General features: G+C 40.0%; 1 protein-coding gene across 3 annotated transcripts in view; it reads left to right on the top strand.

Moving 5' to 3' along the window:
* SEPTIN11 (septin 11) overlaps positions 1-17128 on the top strand; it is a 94407-nt gene that overhangs the window by 73064 nt on the left and 4215 nt on the right. For 2 of the 3 annotated variants that reach the window (XM_088133149.1, XM_088133153.1), the window contains exon 10: positions 7525-17127. The exons of the other annotated variant lie outside the window; for it this stretch is intronic. In XM_088133149.1, the coding sequence (XP_087989275.1) occupies positions 7525-7540 (16 nt within the window). In that variant the 3' untranslated portion in view covers positions 7541-17127. Of the gene's footprint in view, positions 1-7524; position 17128 lie in introns of those variants that run through there. 3 annotated transcript variants of the gene reach the window in all.

The following is a 17128-nucleotide window of genomic DNA, read 5'->3' as shown; positions in this document are numbered from 1 at the left end:
GAAAAGAACGCCAAGCATAAATCAGTCAGCCTGCTTTTATCATCATTTTACATTTTAAACTCTTAATGGTTTTGAAGAGCTAGGAGCAGCAAGCGATGTATAAGTAGCACCAATAAATACGTATGTATGTATCTGTGGGTATCTGTACACATGACCTTTTTACAGTGTGACTATGAGTGTGACCTGCAGGAGCAATCTAGTGTTCTCGAGATGTTCTCTCAAAAAAGGTACTTCCTTTGCAGCAAGTGGCTTTTCTGTCTTGAGAAGCTGTGGGTAATAAACATCCCATAGCTGCATTTGCCAACTTGGGTTCAAATTCTGTACTGTCTGTGCCGATGTTGGGATCCATGGATGTCCACAGAGAGGTCAAAATGGCAGCAATAAACTTGCAATCAAAGCCCCATCTTTTTTTTACATCTGCACCTAAAAAGCAGACAGGGCATTGATCACATAGTTGTGGCTGTCATCTTGACTTTTTTTGCATCCTCCCTGTGGACGCCCCTGCTGGAAGCCATCTGGGAAGCAGCAGTGGGTGAGAAGGCCAAATACTTGGATAGGAAAATTGTTAGCTGCTCAGTTTCCAACAGATGTTGTGCAACCAAAAGGCATTTTCATATCCATTCCATCTTTCTCTCTTAAGAGTCCCAAATGTGGACTATGTTTTGTTCCTATGATAAATAGAATGTAATTAGGTGGTACCTTAAGGACCAGAACTTTTCCTAGGACAGGCACAAATGTTTGTGGCTAGATAACATTTTTTAAAATGTATAATAACTCTTTTTATGGATATATAAAGGGAGTCAGAACTGTTTTGCCAAATGCTATGAAGTACAAACAGTGCTAGTTAGTTTGTGACATTTCTATAAAATGTAAATACATTTCAAGGCAATATAATACTTCCTTCATCTGTTGATAAAGATTCCATGGAAGCTTATTCTGCTAAAAGTATATTGTATTTAACAAGACATGATGCTCTGTTTTTGCTATGGCAGACTAACATGGCTCCTCTCTCCTGTTAGGAGCCTTCAATATTGCAAACTCTGCAAGGAGCAAAATGAAATTTATATTGAGAGCTTCTGTGATCAGCTATGCTTTCCTCAGGAGCAGCAATGAATGTGTAGATTTGAACATTACAATTTTTAAATGAAGGATTCTTTTAAAAAGTATCTATTTTTGATAAAGCTACATGTCAATGGTTGTATGCAAACATACACTCATACACATTAGCAGTGTGCAAAATGTATTTAATTTCTACACTTGTAGATTATTATTATTTTTAAATGAAGGATTCTTTGATGGAACTGTTTCTCAAGGAAGAAACTGTGGGTGTGTATATGCACACATGCAGTAGTGTGCAAAACCTTTTGGACTTCCACACTGCGGGTATGGACAGAACAGTGTTGGAACACTTCCAGTAAGGTCAGAGTAATCAATATAAACATTATCTCTGATTAACATCCATTATGTAATTGGTTGATGTACTTAATGGGGAATCTTTTCCCAGGTTCAGTCCAATTTGCAAATAGAAAATTCAGTCCAGGAGGTTGTTTCAGTCTGAAAAACATTGCCCCAATATTGCATGATTCCAGCTTACACTCCAGATGTGTTAGAATTGCAGCTTCTAGAATTCCCACCCATCATGAGCAACACCTGTGGTGGTTGACAACTCTGGGAGTTTCTTTCATTTCCAGCACATCTGGAGAAAGCCAGGTGAGGAAGCAGCAGTAGCTCATTTCATCTTGGGTCCTTTTAGTCTTGTTTTCAATGCCACCCCTTTTTTTCTGTTGCTAAGAGTGTGCATACAATCCATCCAGAAACTGTTTGCAGAACCCACCAAAATGAATGGAAGGTATGTCAGGGCATAACAGAGCTCTAATATCGCATCCATTCTGTTCACTGAGGCTTATGAAGGAGAATCGCCTGATAGATGAAAATCAAGGTCTTTAGCATTCCAGCAGTGCTCTGATTTTTTAAAGTAGACTTGCACCACCTGGATATTGTTTTCTGGGATTTTGATGCTTTTTCCTCCCAGCTCAAATTTGTGGGGTCATTGTGGTTCTTCACTAAGAGTCAAGCATGAAGTTTGGCTCCGTGTGACTTCATCCATGCATTCTTGGTAGCATTATGGAAGTGGTTTCCACTACCTTCTTGTGACATGGTATTTTGACTTCCCAGTCTGACCAGCATCCCTGAGATTCCATGGTGGTCTCCCATCTAAGGACAAACCAAGTTGAAGCTTATGAGGTCTTCACTAATGAGGGTCCAAATGTTCTGTATGCTCAGAGCCACCTCCCTACAATTACGCCACATCTTTCAGGGCTGAAACCAGCCAGTGAAATGTTTTTGTGGTAATGTTTCCAGCTTGAAACTAACTGAACATCTCTTAACTTTCATGCATCATGAAGAGGATTCTCTTTGGGGAGTGAAAATACTGTCTTAAAGTACCTCAAGAGAACATTTATATAAATCAGTTATGCTTTCATGCATGGCTCTCTTCCTGTAGGATCCAGCTTTTCAAACAATTTGGTTCTTTTATAGAGAAGTTTAGAGTATTGCTTTCTTCAGCGGTTTAATTTTTGAAATCTGTGTTGGGAAGGATAAGGAACTTTGAACATAATTTCTGGCCCTTCCACATGAGTTGCGTTTTTAGAAGCATCCCCAGTGCAATCCCAAATTTCATTCCCATGTGAAATTATGAAGAACCAGTCCCACCCAGGGACAGTACTATAACTAGGAAGTGAGGACCAGGGTGACCAAACGGGGGGTACAAGAGCAGATGATTTTATCTATTACCCCACTCTAAGATTTTTCCTGCATAAATAAGAGGTATGATTTTAAAAAACAAAATGGGAGTCTTTTAGAGTTCTTGCAAGTCCATAAAAACCTTACCACGGGTATTATTTCTTCTCTACTCATGGAGTTCCCCCATGTGGTTCTAATCTTGCACTGCAGTTTACAAACAGGAAGAGCGCTTCACATATACAACATGATTTGTGTTGGCTTGGAACCTGGCCATATTCGACATACTTAGATTTGTTTCTGTGATTATAAATGTCCTGCTAAGCTGCAATTAAACCAATCTTCCTTATGCACACAGTGCATAAGCACACAGCGGTGCCGTGCATCTAAATAGGCATCGTTGTTAAGACCGGGGCAGAATTGCAAATGGCTGTATCTAAACTCAGATTCCCACAAGCCGTGGCTGGAATGGGTTGGGAGCTGGATTCTAGCGATTTATAACTGGCTTGGGCAACACAGGGGCTTCGTGGTGTGTCCCTGATGCAGGGATCAATGTTTTTTGTGCCCAGAAAGAGCTTCAGTGTAGGGGTTTGAAGTGCCAGATGCAAGGTGCTAGCACAGTATTTTTGATCATCCCAGGTGGATTGCTTGCTGATTCCTGCAAAGAATCTCTTTCTGGCAAGCTGCTTTTTTGGATAGAACTGTTACTTTATTTCAGAGGCTGATGGGGACCTTTCAATCTATCTATCTATGCTTTAAGTGGAAAACTGAGGGAACATTTGCTTGTTGCAGCCTAGTCTGGAGTTTTGCTTCTGAAAACTTCTGTGTTTCCTTTTTCCATTAAGGAAATGCTCCAGTTTCTCTAAGTAAGGGCGTGAGTTTTTCTTGGTGACAAAACTATGATGGTATGGCTGCAATGTGATTTAAGTCCATCAGCTGATAGAGGACTGACTTCGCATCTAAACCCAATATGCTGCAACGCTAGGCCTCAGTGCAAATTGGGCAGGCGAGATCTTTATGTTGTCCAAAGCAAAGCAGTATGGAGCCCAGCAGCAGAATTATTTGTCATTAAATAGTACTTGCATAAGAGCTTTCCAAGCTGGAGCAGGCTTTGTTATTTTTGTGAAGATCAGAAATGCTTGATAGAGGACCGTGCTTAGAACTTCCCAAGTTAAAGAATGTTAGAGAAAGACATTCTGCTAAAGATTATCCTTGAAGGATAATATTCTGGTCTAAATTATGTTATGACTCATGCCAGAAATAGAGCTGTGGTCAACAGCTCTCTGCATATGTGGTGTGACACTTTGTCAGGCTTCTGGCTTCCATGGTGGAAACATATCAATAAAGTTACAGAGAGACAGAGTAGGGTCAGATCTAGAAAATGTACAGAGATATCCTGTTTGTAATGTCTTGTGCATGTAGAATTTCAATAAATATGACACAGAAAGTGCCATTGGCAGGCAAACAGTTTTCAATAGTTACAGGTTTTGGAAAGGAAACCTTGCAGATTTGGCTTTTTAACTTCCTTGATTTGGATTGGAATTCAACTGAGAAGTGAAATGTAGGAAAGAATAAAAGTTCCTGCTTGTGAAGTTCTTTGGGGGTTAAGCAAGAAGAACATATACAATACTGTGCAAAAGTTTTAGGCAGGTGTGAAAAAATGCTGTAACTACCCTTTAGTTTCAAACCAGCATCAGTTCCTACACTTGCACAATATCAGGTCTAATCTTGTAGGGTTAGAGTCAGGTGTATGATTAACCATTATACCAAGCAAGTGCTAATGATCATCAATTTCATATATAGGTTGAGAAACAGTCATTAACTGAAACAGAAACAGCTGTGTAGGAGGCTTAAAACTGGGTGAGGAACAGCCAAACTCTGCTACTAAGGTGAGGTTGTGGAAGACAGTTTCATGTCATAGGTTATACACCATGGCACAGCAACAAGACACAAGGTAGTTAGACCGCATCAGCAAGGTCTCTCCCAGGCAAAAATTCCAAAGCAGACTGGGGTTTCAAGATGTGCTGTTCAAGCTCTTTTGAAGAAGCACAAAGAAACAGGCAACATTGAGGACTGTAGACACAGTGGTCGGCCAAGGAAACTTAATGCAGCAGATGAAAGACACATCACGCTTACTTCCCTTTGACATTGGAAAATGTCCAGCAGTGCCATCACCACAGAACTGGCGGCAACCAGTGGGACCTAGGTACACCCATCGACTGTCTGGAGAAGTCTGGCCAGAAGTGGTCTTCATGGAAGAATTGCGCCCAAAAAGCCACACCTCCGACATGGAAACAAGGCTAAGCGACTCAACTATGTACAAAAACATAGGACTGAGGTGCAGAAAAATGGCAGCAGGTGCTTTGGACTGATGAGTCAAAATTTGAAATATTTGGCTGTAGCAGGAGGCAGTTTGTTCACCGAAGGACTGGAGAACAGTGCAATAATGAGTGTCTGCAGGCAACAGTGAGACATGGTGGAGGTTCCTTGCAAGTCTGGAGCTGCATTTCTGCAAATGGAGTTGGTGATTTGGTCAGGATCAATGGTGTCCTCAATGCTGAGAAATACGGGCAGATACTTATCCATCATGCCATACCGTCAGGGAGTGTGTGATTGGCCCCAAATTGATTCTGCAGCAGAACAACGACCCCAAACATACAGCCAATGTCATTAAGAACTATCTTCAGCGTAAAGAAGAACAAGGAGTCCTGGAAGTGATGGCTTTGCCTCCACAGAGCCCTGATCTCAACATCATCGACTCTGTCTGGGACTACATGAAGAGACAGAAGGATCTCAGGCAGCCTACATCCACAGGAGATCTATGGTTAGTTCTCCAAGATGTTTGGAACAACCTACCTGCCGAGTTCCTTCAAAAACTGTGTGCAAGTGTACCTAGAAGAATTGATGCTGTTTTGAAGGCGAAGGGTGGTCACACCAAATATTGATTTGGGTTTTTCTTCTGTTTGCTCACTTTGTATTTTGTAAATTGATAAACATAAACATTTACAATACATACTTTTGAAAGCATTCTTACTTTACAACATTTTTTCACACCTGCCTAAAACTTTTGCACCGTACTGTATTTTGGGTTAATTCCCAATTTGGGCCATAAGACTGTTAAGTCAAATCTAAATTCAGGTTAGCAACTCATACAGTGGAGAATTATTTCACTTCAAATCATTTTCTCCCTTAGATTTCAAACTCTAAACAAATAAATTCCAAGCTGGTCCTGTAGTGGGAAAATGTTTTTAATACTTCTGAATACACCAGGCAATAGGAATGATTTTGTTTGTTTTAATTTCATGAAAAAGCAGCATTTAAGGCTGAGACAGATAAATTCAGAAGTATTTCCCATTTCACATTCTCAGTACTTTATCTTTTTTTCTTGCATCATGGATTAGATGTAATTGTTTCAAATATGCATTTCTGTCCATTTTTTTTCTGTGAAACATTGATTTAATTGGAACAGACCACTGGTTCTATTAGAGACTACACCAAAACATAAAAAATATCAGGAAAAGGGATTTTTTCCCAAGCTAGTCTTGCATATGCAAGGAGATTTTTTTTTTTCCTCCATAGAGCATTGAAACAAGGTGTGTTTCTGTTACAGCCCTGGAAAAGTTGTATTTTTCACAGCAGCTAGAAAAGGTGTATCTTTTTTAGCTGTGATTTAAAATACAGCAGCTTGCTTAACTCTGGGAATTACGTAGCTTGTCCAGTTCAGAGCATGGCTAAAAATTCTTTCCAGCACATCCAGTGGCTGAGTTATCCAGTGTTATTTAATCTACTTTGCTCATGTACAGTAAGATGCTTTTGATTCAAAATGCAGTGTATTGCACAAAAGTACCTACTTGCCTGTTAACTGATGCATGCTTTCTAAATTGCAATTATCTAGGGTCTGCATGGACTTACATTGTCTACCACAGCTTTTGCTTTCATTCCAGGATAGGGAATCACTACACAGGTGTGTCGATATGCCCGAAGATCTGTTTTTTAAAATCTGAATGAATAGTGCATCCAGCCCTATGGCCATAGCAGAATGCAGCGAATGTAGAATAGGCTTTGCAAATGGGCTCAAATTAAATTGCTCCCTGGAGCAAAGTTGGGAAAATCTGCTGTCTGAAAAATTAGAGGAAAATAGAAAGCTGCCTTAAACTGGCCTAGTTTGGACATCATACTGCATTTTGTTTTAAGTACAAGCGGTTGAAAATAACCTCAGTTGGCTGGGCCTGGATAACACGACCAGCCATAAACATTATAGTTTTCAAACTACAATGGTCTGGTTTGTGCAGTGAGTTAAGCCAAAACAAAGCCAACCTCATTATGGTTTAGCGCGATGTGGAAATTGAGCGGTTAAGTCAGACTGTCAATCCATTTGGCTCTGTTTGGTTGAAAGTTTGTTTTTTTCTGAGTTTCACCGCTGAGCGATGATTCGAGGGTCATCATCAGTCAATCAAAGCAACTCTGCTTTTAGGGTTTCTCATTTCTCAGAGAAAGTGCTAATCTTTAAAAAGCTGGGTGACTTGGGCTTTGATTTTGTATCCTTGCCCTTGGTCTTCCTGCGGTCGAGGGGAGCATGGATCGTAAATGTTGGGGGGGGGGGTTGTGTTTTGGTTTCTTTTGTTTTACGTTCCACGATAATTCCTTTGCATGAGTCTCTGCCATTCAAGAATCAAATGTCAACTCTTCCCTTTCCCCATTGTTTCCCCCCCTTTATTTTCCCTTCCTTTTGAGTTGCATTTATTTCTAACATTTCTGTTCTCATGTTTGTTTTTTAATTTGCAGTTCAAGCTTCACATAAAGCCTGCCAAGTCAAAGGACGTTCCTGCATTCCCCCGCTTTTGCAGTAATGTGTTTCAGCCATCTTATATCTATTTCTTTTAAACACAAATCCTTCTGATTAGTATTAATGGGATGGGTGGGTGAAGCAGGGGGGCCAGGCTTTGAGTTTCATTGTTTTATTTTTTTCTTCTTTTCCCAGGAGACGAGTAATGGTGGTGTTCTTTAAAGTAGGTGGAAAGATCAGGGCCAAAGAATTCATGAATCTTGGGTTCAGGGGTGTCAGCAGGGAGAGGGTCAAAAAAGTCAGATGGCAGCCGCAACCATGCAGTCAAAGCCCTACCCTTTTTTTACATGCATCACGGTTCACATAAAGAGGTGACGGGGCTTTGGTCAATGGTTGTGATCACGCTCTTGACTTTTTGGACACACATCCATGGCAGATATCCCTGTTGACCTCTGTGTTTATGCCAGAGATCCTCTTGAATGAAACATGGGGGCTTATGAATATCTTTAATGACAAACTTGTCTCCATTCTTGCAACAGCATATTGAGGAGGAGGGCCAGCAAAGGGAGGACCAAAACCAAGCCCTTTGCTATCCTAATGATTTTAATGGGAAGCAACACATTTACCTGGAAGCCCCATTGAAGTCAGTGGGATTGCCTTCTGAGTTGACCCGTGCCAAATTTTAGCTCCCATTGAAACCAAAACAACTTTACAAATTTGATTGTGCCTTGATTTTCTTCAAGGCAGTTTGAGATCAGAGAATATTCTATTTAGGGTTCTCAAACTATAACGTCCTTCTGTGGCTTCAGTTTGTGGCACATCTCTTTCCATTAGGATCACAGTATTTTTTAGAAAGTCATCATTCCAATTGTACTTTTCCTGGCTTTCTCTACCAACAAAAACTTATAACCATTTTTCTAAAGCTAGCAGTAATGAAAATCATTCCAGTCTGGTATTTGACAGGGATGAATAGTTGTATGAATTATGTTCTCCAAAAAGCCATCAAGATAACGCAAAGGTCTAGCAGGGAAGGACTGCAGGGTTTCTCTAGAGCTCTCCAGGATGATCTCTGTTACAAATATAACTTTTCTTGCATCTCTGGAGAAAATTGGATCAGGCTGAATTCAGTTGGATTGCCAAGTCTCAGTCTGTCATTGAGGAGTCTCAAAGGCAGTGTGGGAATACCTGATAAGAAGATCATCCCTGTGTCCTGCAGCAGGTGGAAGAGAAGATTGGGCAAAGCAACCCTTGGAGTGCCACTAGAGCAGTGTTGTCCAAACTTGGCCACTTTGAGATGAGTGGACTTCAACTCCCAGAATTCCCCAGCCAGCATGGCTGGCTGGGGAATTCTGGGAGTTGAAGTCCACTCATCTTAAAGTGGCCAAGTTTGGACAACACTGCACTAGAGCATTCATTTTGGTTGCCACCAGTGTCCTTACGTGCAGGGGTCAGGTCTTTGAATAGCAGCTCCCTTCATGAGTCAATGCAACCATCAGAGACAAGTACATGTCTCTGACTTTGCTGAGGCTTTATCCTGGAATTCTCTGCAGGGTACATAATGTATTTCTCTCTTCTTCTCACCAAGGACACTTGCACCATTGTAAAACTTTTTAGTGACTATCAGACTTGCCTGAAGGTGTGCCAAAAAAAAAAAAAAACCTTGGTTGTACTTCTTAATTCCATCTTGTAACCACCAGCTGCCCAGTGGTACAGTAGGGAATTTCCAACCTTACGTGAAAGCTGTGCCATCATGTCCTGCTCTCATAAAGTCCTATGGAATCCAGTGCTGCTTCTAGGAAGAAAGTGTAAGGTGATAGAAGAACTAGGAACCTCTTGCATGTCATTTTCTGATTCGCATGGCTTTTCACTTGCATAATATTTTTGTATTTTCCTGGGTCCTATTACATGAGCCTCCTGCTTCTTAACGTACCCCAGCAGGTTGATCTTTCTTTAACCAAACAGCTGTGTGAAGGAGGCGGTAAAACTAACAAATGAAACATATGTCCAACGCAGAGTTGCAGTCTTTTGATTGATGATTGATTCCATTTTGGTTTCATCACCTAGGAGCACCAAATAACTCCTTGGAAAAGACTTTGAAATGCTAAGTTTTCCAAAATTAAAGTGTATCTGAAGGAATTAATTAACTGCTTATTCTGAAATAGAAAAACCCAATTCATTACAGTTGGGATCAAGCTTAGCGTGATAATGGATATTATTGCTATGCCTGGTCACCTGACTTTAAGCCAATAGCACTATGAATGTAAAAGGAAATGTTTCATATAATTTTTTTAATTTCATTTGCCAATTCTAATAAGTATATGGCAGCCTTTCCTAACTGCTACCCTCTAACTGAAGGAGTCGTCAGACTTTCAGATACTACAGCCCACTAAAATGATAAATGACACCAAGTCCCCATGAACAAAATAAATGACTTCCTTATGGTTAATGTTGGGCAAGAAATACACTTTTAATAATTAATTTTTTAATCTATAGCCAATAAAATGGTAGAACAGTACATTATAAGAGAGAACTATTTCATTGGAATTAGTCCCAGTCATATTTAGAACAATTTCTAGGGAGGATAAGCTTGCCTACTTTTGCATACATTCTGAAATCTGGATTTCATTTTTGTGATACTATCTACTGTACAGTATGTGAGAATTTTGTCCATTTCAGTTGCTTTAATCCACAAAATAAATTATACTTTAATCCAAGCAAATGACAACACTTCATTATCATTTTGACATAGCAATCTTTAAAGGACACATTTAAACCTTCTGAAAAATAAGCAGACATGCAAGCATAAAAAAGATCCTTTCAAAATCATGTTCTGTGACATAAATCATAATTTAAATAATACAATATTATTGGGAGTTTGCAGAATCCTTATGCCTCTAAGAAAAGGAGCAAGTGGAAAACTGATTTGTAAGCTTAGTAATATGCAGAAGTATGAACTCATCTGCCACAGTTAGAGAAAGTCTTCTCTAGTGAGTTGGGATGACACCACTCAGTTCACAGGTAGCATGGGTGAAGTCTACGCTGGGCATGAATTCTGGGCGCTGTCTCAACCTAGCTAGAGGGCACCAGGTTGATTAAGGGTGGTCTAACTTCTGGTTTTTCTTAACTTCAGGCAAGGATGGGAGTTGTGGTTTGGCAGATGGACATCTTGGCATACTGGTTAAAACTAAATTTTTCCAAGTGTCTTGAGAAAGAGCAAAGCCATGAGTCCTGAGCCAGATGAAAGCCTGTGAAAACTTTTAGTGTAGACCTGGGTGGGGAAAGAAGATGGCTATCTTGTCAGGATGACTTTTATTTTCATCATTGTTAAATGGCATGTGCCAGCAAAGATGAATGTACAAATAAAATTTATCCTCCTCCTCTGTTTTTAAGTTCTGTGAAGATGAAGTGTTTAATTGTTTCTGTTTTTCTGTGCTGGACAGAATCTTTTCCTTTCTGATATATTCCAAGAGGTGGTGACCTCTGTTTAGCCCTTGGCTTCTGGATCACTTTCTCTCCGGCTGATGTCCTACCAACTTTCTCTCAGCATCTAACTAGGTAGTCTCCTGTTTCTTGCCTTTTTAAACTGCTTTTTGAACATAGACGAGTCCCTTGAGTGTTGGCCCACTTTTCACATTCCAAACTTGCTTCTCCTTCCAAACCATTGAGATGGATGTTATGGCTACTTTCTCTTACTCTTAACTAATGCAAAAACTAACCAGCGATGGGGCTTGATCTTCCTCCATCTAAATGTGGTTCTTGGGGAGATAACAGGCCAAGCGTAGAACTGAGCTATCAGAAAAGATAGAAAGGAGCTAGAGAGGGAACCAGATAAAAAGTTGTGCTCACTGCTGGTAGAACTTAAACTCTCCCAGTCTTGAACTGGAGCCAGTTTCCTAACCATGCACTGTTAATGCCTATTGTGTAATTCTCTGTTCAACTTCTCTGAAGCTTGAATGCTCATATGATGTGCTTCTACTAGCCGTGTCTGTCTGCGTCCTATTTTTAATTGGCTTCTGTGCCTGCTTAATTTGTTATTTCTCCTGCTTAGTTTAATAGAACCTTTATTGTGCCCCAAATGCACATTAACGCTGGTTGGGAGAGCTGTAGACAACCGTTTGCTAAATATGCACTTTTACCTGTGTGGGAAATTAATTGGCTAGCCAATCATCTGTGGTGTCCTTGCAAACAGGGGAACTTGTTCAGAAAGCCGAAAGTAGCAGGAGGGTGATAAAGATTGTGTCCTCACTTGGTGGGGAGATCCCACCTGTGTAGGAGCCCTGAAACGTCTTCCAAGTGAAATGGGGAAAAATCCATTCTGTTACTCTATAAACAAACCAACCTCTCCCCCCACTAACTTATTGTTGAGTAAGCAAATGGCTGCTGGGTATCAACTGTGTTAAGTTAGCCATGAATCATTGGTTGTGTACACCTGTGCTAAAGCAGTTGTAAGGGTTGGCCCTTTTCACTTTTCAGATATTGAGGGAGGCCCTGTTCAGAGATTCACCAAGCTAGTCATACAGTTTGTCCAGTGAACAATCTTGCCCATCAGTTTTTTACAATTGACTTGCATAGTGACATGGACCAACATTGGTGGAAGAGCTGCTGTGATACTTTTAACATCCCTGATTACTTAGAAAGAAAATTCCTCACGGACAACCTTACAGTTAGGCTTTCATAGGGTGTTCACAGGCACATCCAGGTTTGCGTAGATTCTATAAGGCTAATCACAGTGCAGCCAATGTTGGAATTTTGACTTCCATGGCACTTCCGGGGGAGTAATGGAGGATTGAGGAAGGCTCCGTTTTTGCAGAGCCAATGACTGTGGTGGCTTAGAGGAGCTGGCGAAAGGTCTGGCCCTTTGGAACCGTCTCCGGAGAAAGGAGATGTCTGGATCACCCACGAGTACTCCTTTACAGAGGCTCCCTGTGAAGAGATCACATTTTAGTGATCTCCAGCGGGTTGAGGACTCTGGGAGTCATGGGAGACATCAAGGCCAAGCTGTGGCTTGGAGCCTTCAAAAGGACACCAGATTTGCTTTTGCTTCCTCTTTTAATTACCATCTGAAATGACTTATTACCGATTTACTTGGACATTAAAAACCTTCTGAAAGGCAAGTGGCTGTACACCAGGAGAATTTCCTTCTATCCTGGAAGAAAGAAGATTTAAGTAAGTTTAAAGATTAAAAAGAAAAACCTTAACTTTTGGAAACAGCAAAAGGGAGTCAAGAATGCTACCTTGTTCCTTCTCCGAGCCCCAATTAAATAATTCGCTAGCCATCGCGCCCATGCAGTGCAAATCATTCTTCAAGAATAACAGCTTGCACCCGCCTGTGGTACAGGTAAACAGGATGCAAATTTCTGTCTCCACTGGATTTGCGGCCTTCATTCCAGATCCAGTAAATGATAGAAGAATAGAAAATGGAGCCTGTATCTCTTATTTCTAACCTTTTGCTGATTAGGAAACTAATAACAATGAAACCAGGATCTCATCCTGCTTTAGCTACTCTCTCGGACATGTGTAGTTTGTTGACTTGCTGCACTTGCTTTTCCTTTCTGTATCTGTGCCTTTCTTCACAGTAACCCTTGGCTGTGCACGGAGTAATGTCTCTCCTCACCACTTTTTGGATGTGCTTTCTGCATGTAAGTACAGCTTGAGAAGAAAAGTTTGTCCGCCTTTGGAGGGAGCTAAGAAGCATATCTGTCATGAGTAGGGTTGGAAAGAAGTCTTCTGCTTCTTTTGGCCAGGATGAACAATGAGCATTTGTAACCGGAACATAAACGCCCTGACTCCCCTCCAATAGTTCATCAGACTTAAGTTCCTTTGAGGTCAGTGGCATAGCCGAATCACAGAAAAGTCCCACCATTTTCAGTGGGAACAGAACAACTAACCAGACTCATTCAGTACCAAATAGGTCTTGTCTACTTCATTTTCCATTACATGTGTTTACACTGGTAGGTTCGCCCTCATCATAAACATTCTAAGTTCGAAATAAATCCACTTGATTTCAGTTTTTGCCTGAACTTAAACTGGTTCAGAGAGAAATTCCATCTAGAGCCATTGCAACTTCATTCTTTTGTAGTTTAACCTGTGCTCTTTTATATATATGTGGGAATCCCACTAAAGGACAGGTGTTTAGGGTTGGCCTGTTAATCCAGTTTCCAAATAGGTTTCATTAAACCACCCTTGGAACACAGTGCTACATGTTTTAATATTAGGCTATTGGATACTGACTGCACTTTGCCGGTTCTCATTATCAACAAGTGGGCTATTCTTCCTGCTTGTTTTAGAGGCACAGCTATGCAAATTATTTTGTGCTGGTTTTCAGTAGAAGCAGTCTTTCCTGATGTAATTCTTCCTGCTTCAAGGCAAAAGAGCCTCTTTCTGCTCCATCACTGAATCCATTTAACCCCCAGGTCCTCTGCTGCTAAGCAATCAGATTTCATTCCAAGATGTTTAACTCCTGGTATTAGAAATAACCATAACACCACACATACACTGCCTGAAAGCAGAAACATTAATACACAAGTTTATATCTTTATCTTCTACAGTATTTTACATATTCTCTAAAGTGTTATATGCCTTGGCACATACTGAGATTAAAAAAAAATCTGAATTAGGCCAACAGTCAGTCTAATCGAGGACCTTTAATTGAAATTATGAAAAGCAACATTATGACTTACCATTATGTGTATAATAACTTGGATCAGTCTAACTGATTTAGAGAAAAAAATTACATCCATTTTGAGAAAATGGCCATTCAGTTACTTTGACAGACAGAATATATACATACATAGAACAAGATTCAAACATTCACCCAAATATTTAGGGGGTTAATCTCATACAAGTAGCATGTCAAGTGCCAGAATACAGAAATCAGTTTTCAGATATTTTGTACTTGTTCTGTATTGAAACTGATCTTTAAAAAATGATATAGACCGGTTTCATTCATGCATAGCTGTAGGAGATATTTCCTTGAATGAATAAACAAATTGATGATTTATTGAATAAATTACAGTTGTATTTGCGCAACACACTAAATCCAAATCAAGCAAACTAGATCATGGCTTCCTGTGCTGTGTTCTCTAAAGAATTTCCAGCCAAATGCTAAGAAAAAGCTTGATGAAAAGACAGTGGTACCTAGCCTCTAGTGAAGTGAGTACTTCAGAGTAAGACCAACTTTGATTTGCAACCCTGAGAGGCACGATTGATAATTCATGGTATTGAAAAAGTTTCAGCACTAGAATCTCTTCTTTTATTGGCGTTAGTGGAGTCTCAGTTGCTTCTTTGTCATGGGTGTCTTTAGATCACCAGCACCATACAATGACTCCACCAGCGAGAGAGTTGGTTGTCTGTTGTATGTGACCTTGCTGTGGGATTGACTGTGCATCAGAAATGCAGGATAATGAAGATGGAACACAGTCATGGCATGTGAAATGCATGGTTTGGTAGTGAGATTGTGTATGCTCACTGCACAGCTGGATTATATCAAGGTACCTTGATGTTTCCCTGCTCAGAGATTTCCATATAGAGCATTGCTTTGCTGACTTAATCCTCTGTCAAATTTCCCTTGTCCTCCTAATAGCCTCTGAAATGGTATTTACATTTCAATCCCATGGATTCTAACATATGGAACAGTGATCTCCAGATATGGGTGTCCCCAAAAAGGGCAATTCGCCAAGGAAAAAAAACAGAGCCAGGAGTAATTGGATAGGTGGGGAATAAAAGTGTCTTCAAAATATTGAAGTTGGAATTGTACAAAGCTGGACGTACCTGGGACATGATCTTTGCAGTGACAGCTGAACAAGAAATACTAATTGTGGGCTACTAGACATTGCCATGTTAATGGGATCCTGTCAGATGGCATCCAAATCTGTTTTGATTTTATCATGAATGAATTCATAAGGAAATAAATAAGGAAATAAAGGTCCACCTACCTGGAATTCCTCAGCCTCGTGGGCTAATCATTTTAATGAAATGGGTACATCACATTCAAAAATAGGACTCCTCAACCTAGGCACCTTCCAGATCCATGTGCTTCAAATTACCAGAATTCTCTCTAGTAGACCTGTACAGACGGGGAATTCTAGGAACTGAAATATTTTCAACTTGGACCACATGGCTTCAGTGGGGCTGAAAATCTTAGATCCAAGACCTTTCTCTTAATTGGTTATAGATCTGCTAGTAAATCCTTTGTTTTGCAAACATTGATGTATCTGTGAACTTTTGTTATTCCTGGCCATGTAAGTTGTATGTGTGACTTACCATTCTTTGGAGTCAAATTGTTTTCGCTAGAACTTTGCCTCAGAAATGGAATAAAAAACACAGCTACATTTACAGTATATCTACAACTGTCTAGCTGGAGCCTGGCAGTGTAATTTTGAAACATATATGAAGGTTTATGTTTTACCCCTCCCTCTCAGCTTATTGAAAATAAAACTGTGAACAGCAGTAGGAATATATTTGTATACTTCTATTTTGTGGGGTGTGTGTTTTTTTAAGTTTACTTAACAGCCTTAAAACTTTTTAGGTCTAGCTTGTTTATTAACTTCCTATTTGAAAAATATCCTATGTTTTTACCAGAATGAATTTGTAACCAATTTACCGTGACTATAGCACTATATATGTTATGTATCTGTCTGTTAGACTTTTGTTAACAATGTCAAAAAATGTCTTCATTTTTCAAAGTACACTAATGCTGGGAATCTTCTGCATTTGAAGGACGTGGGGCTTTTTGTATATGTTCTTGAATGTTCACTTCCCAAGAGCCTGAATACCCAAAGTGGGAAGGAGAAAATACATTTAAAGAAAAAAAACAACCAAGTAATTAGCATCGTTTTGTGTGTATCTGGCTTTCTTTTTTAAACAGAGTTTTGATTTTGATTTATTATTTCATATTTGTATGGGTTGGGAGTGGGGTTGGACCTGAAAACAAAATAATTTGAACCTGATTAATTTTACATTTAGTTTTTCCATATTTCTTTGAAAATACACACCCATTTTTATTTCACTCTGTATTTTTCCAACGGTCCACAGATTTCTGGCGTATCATCTTGTTCAGTTAAGAGCATTTTGGCAAGGTTCAAACATTCTGCTTCATGTTTGCATGTTTTGGACTTGTATACTCAGGGCAGAATTTGGCATTTCTGAATCCGGTGCAAAAGTGAGAACAAGTATCGGGCACAGTGGACATTTCTACCCAGAGAAGCCCATGCTTCAGTTTGGAGCCTATGAAATTCCTGTCCTCAAGAGCCAAAACATTTTTGACAGCACGAAATGGCTGTTGAAATACTGGCGGCCCAGTTTACCACCTGACTGTGGGAATAACCATTTATTTCTCCTCTCCCACACTGGAAACCACATCAAATATTGAACAGACATAAAATATCCTGCAGGAAAATACCAGTTTGCTGGCTTTAGTTCCTTTAGGGAACAAAGTTTCAGTAGTATAGAGTATGCAGATCCAAGGAGCCCTGACTATATTCATCCCACTTTTGTTTCCACTTTCACGCTCTGCTTTGGAAAACAAACAGTACTTTGGTTATTTTTCTGTTGTGTTGCTTTCCCTCTCTCTGGATTCTGAATCTTTTTCCTTTTCTTCTCTTT

The sequence above is a fragment of the Python bivittatus genome, unplaced genomic scaffold, assembly GCF_059951505.1.
Source record: "Python bivittatus isolate LINGU-HERP-01145 unplaced genomic scaffold, Pbiv_v1 ctg000070_np1212, whole genome shotgun sequence".
NCBI classification, from domain to species: Eukaryota; Metazoa; Chordata; class Lepidosauria; order Squamata; family Pythonidae; genus Python; species Python bivittatus.
The sequence above is the reverse complement of the archived record's forward strand: the minus strand, read 5'-3'. Positions and strand labels throughout refer to the sequence as shown.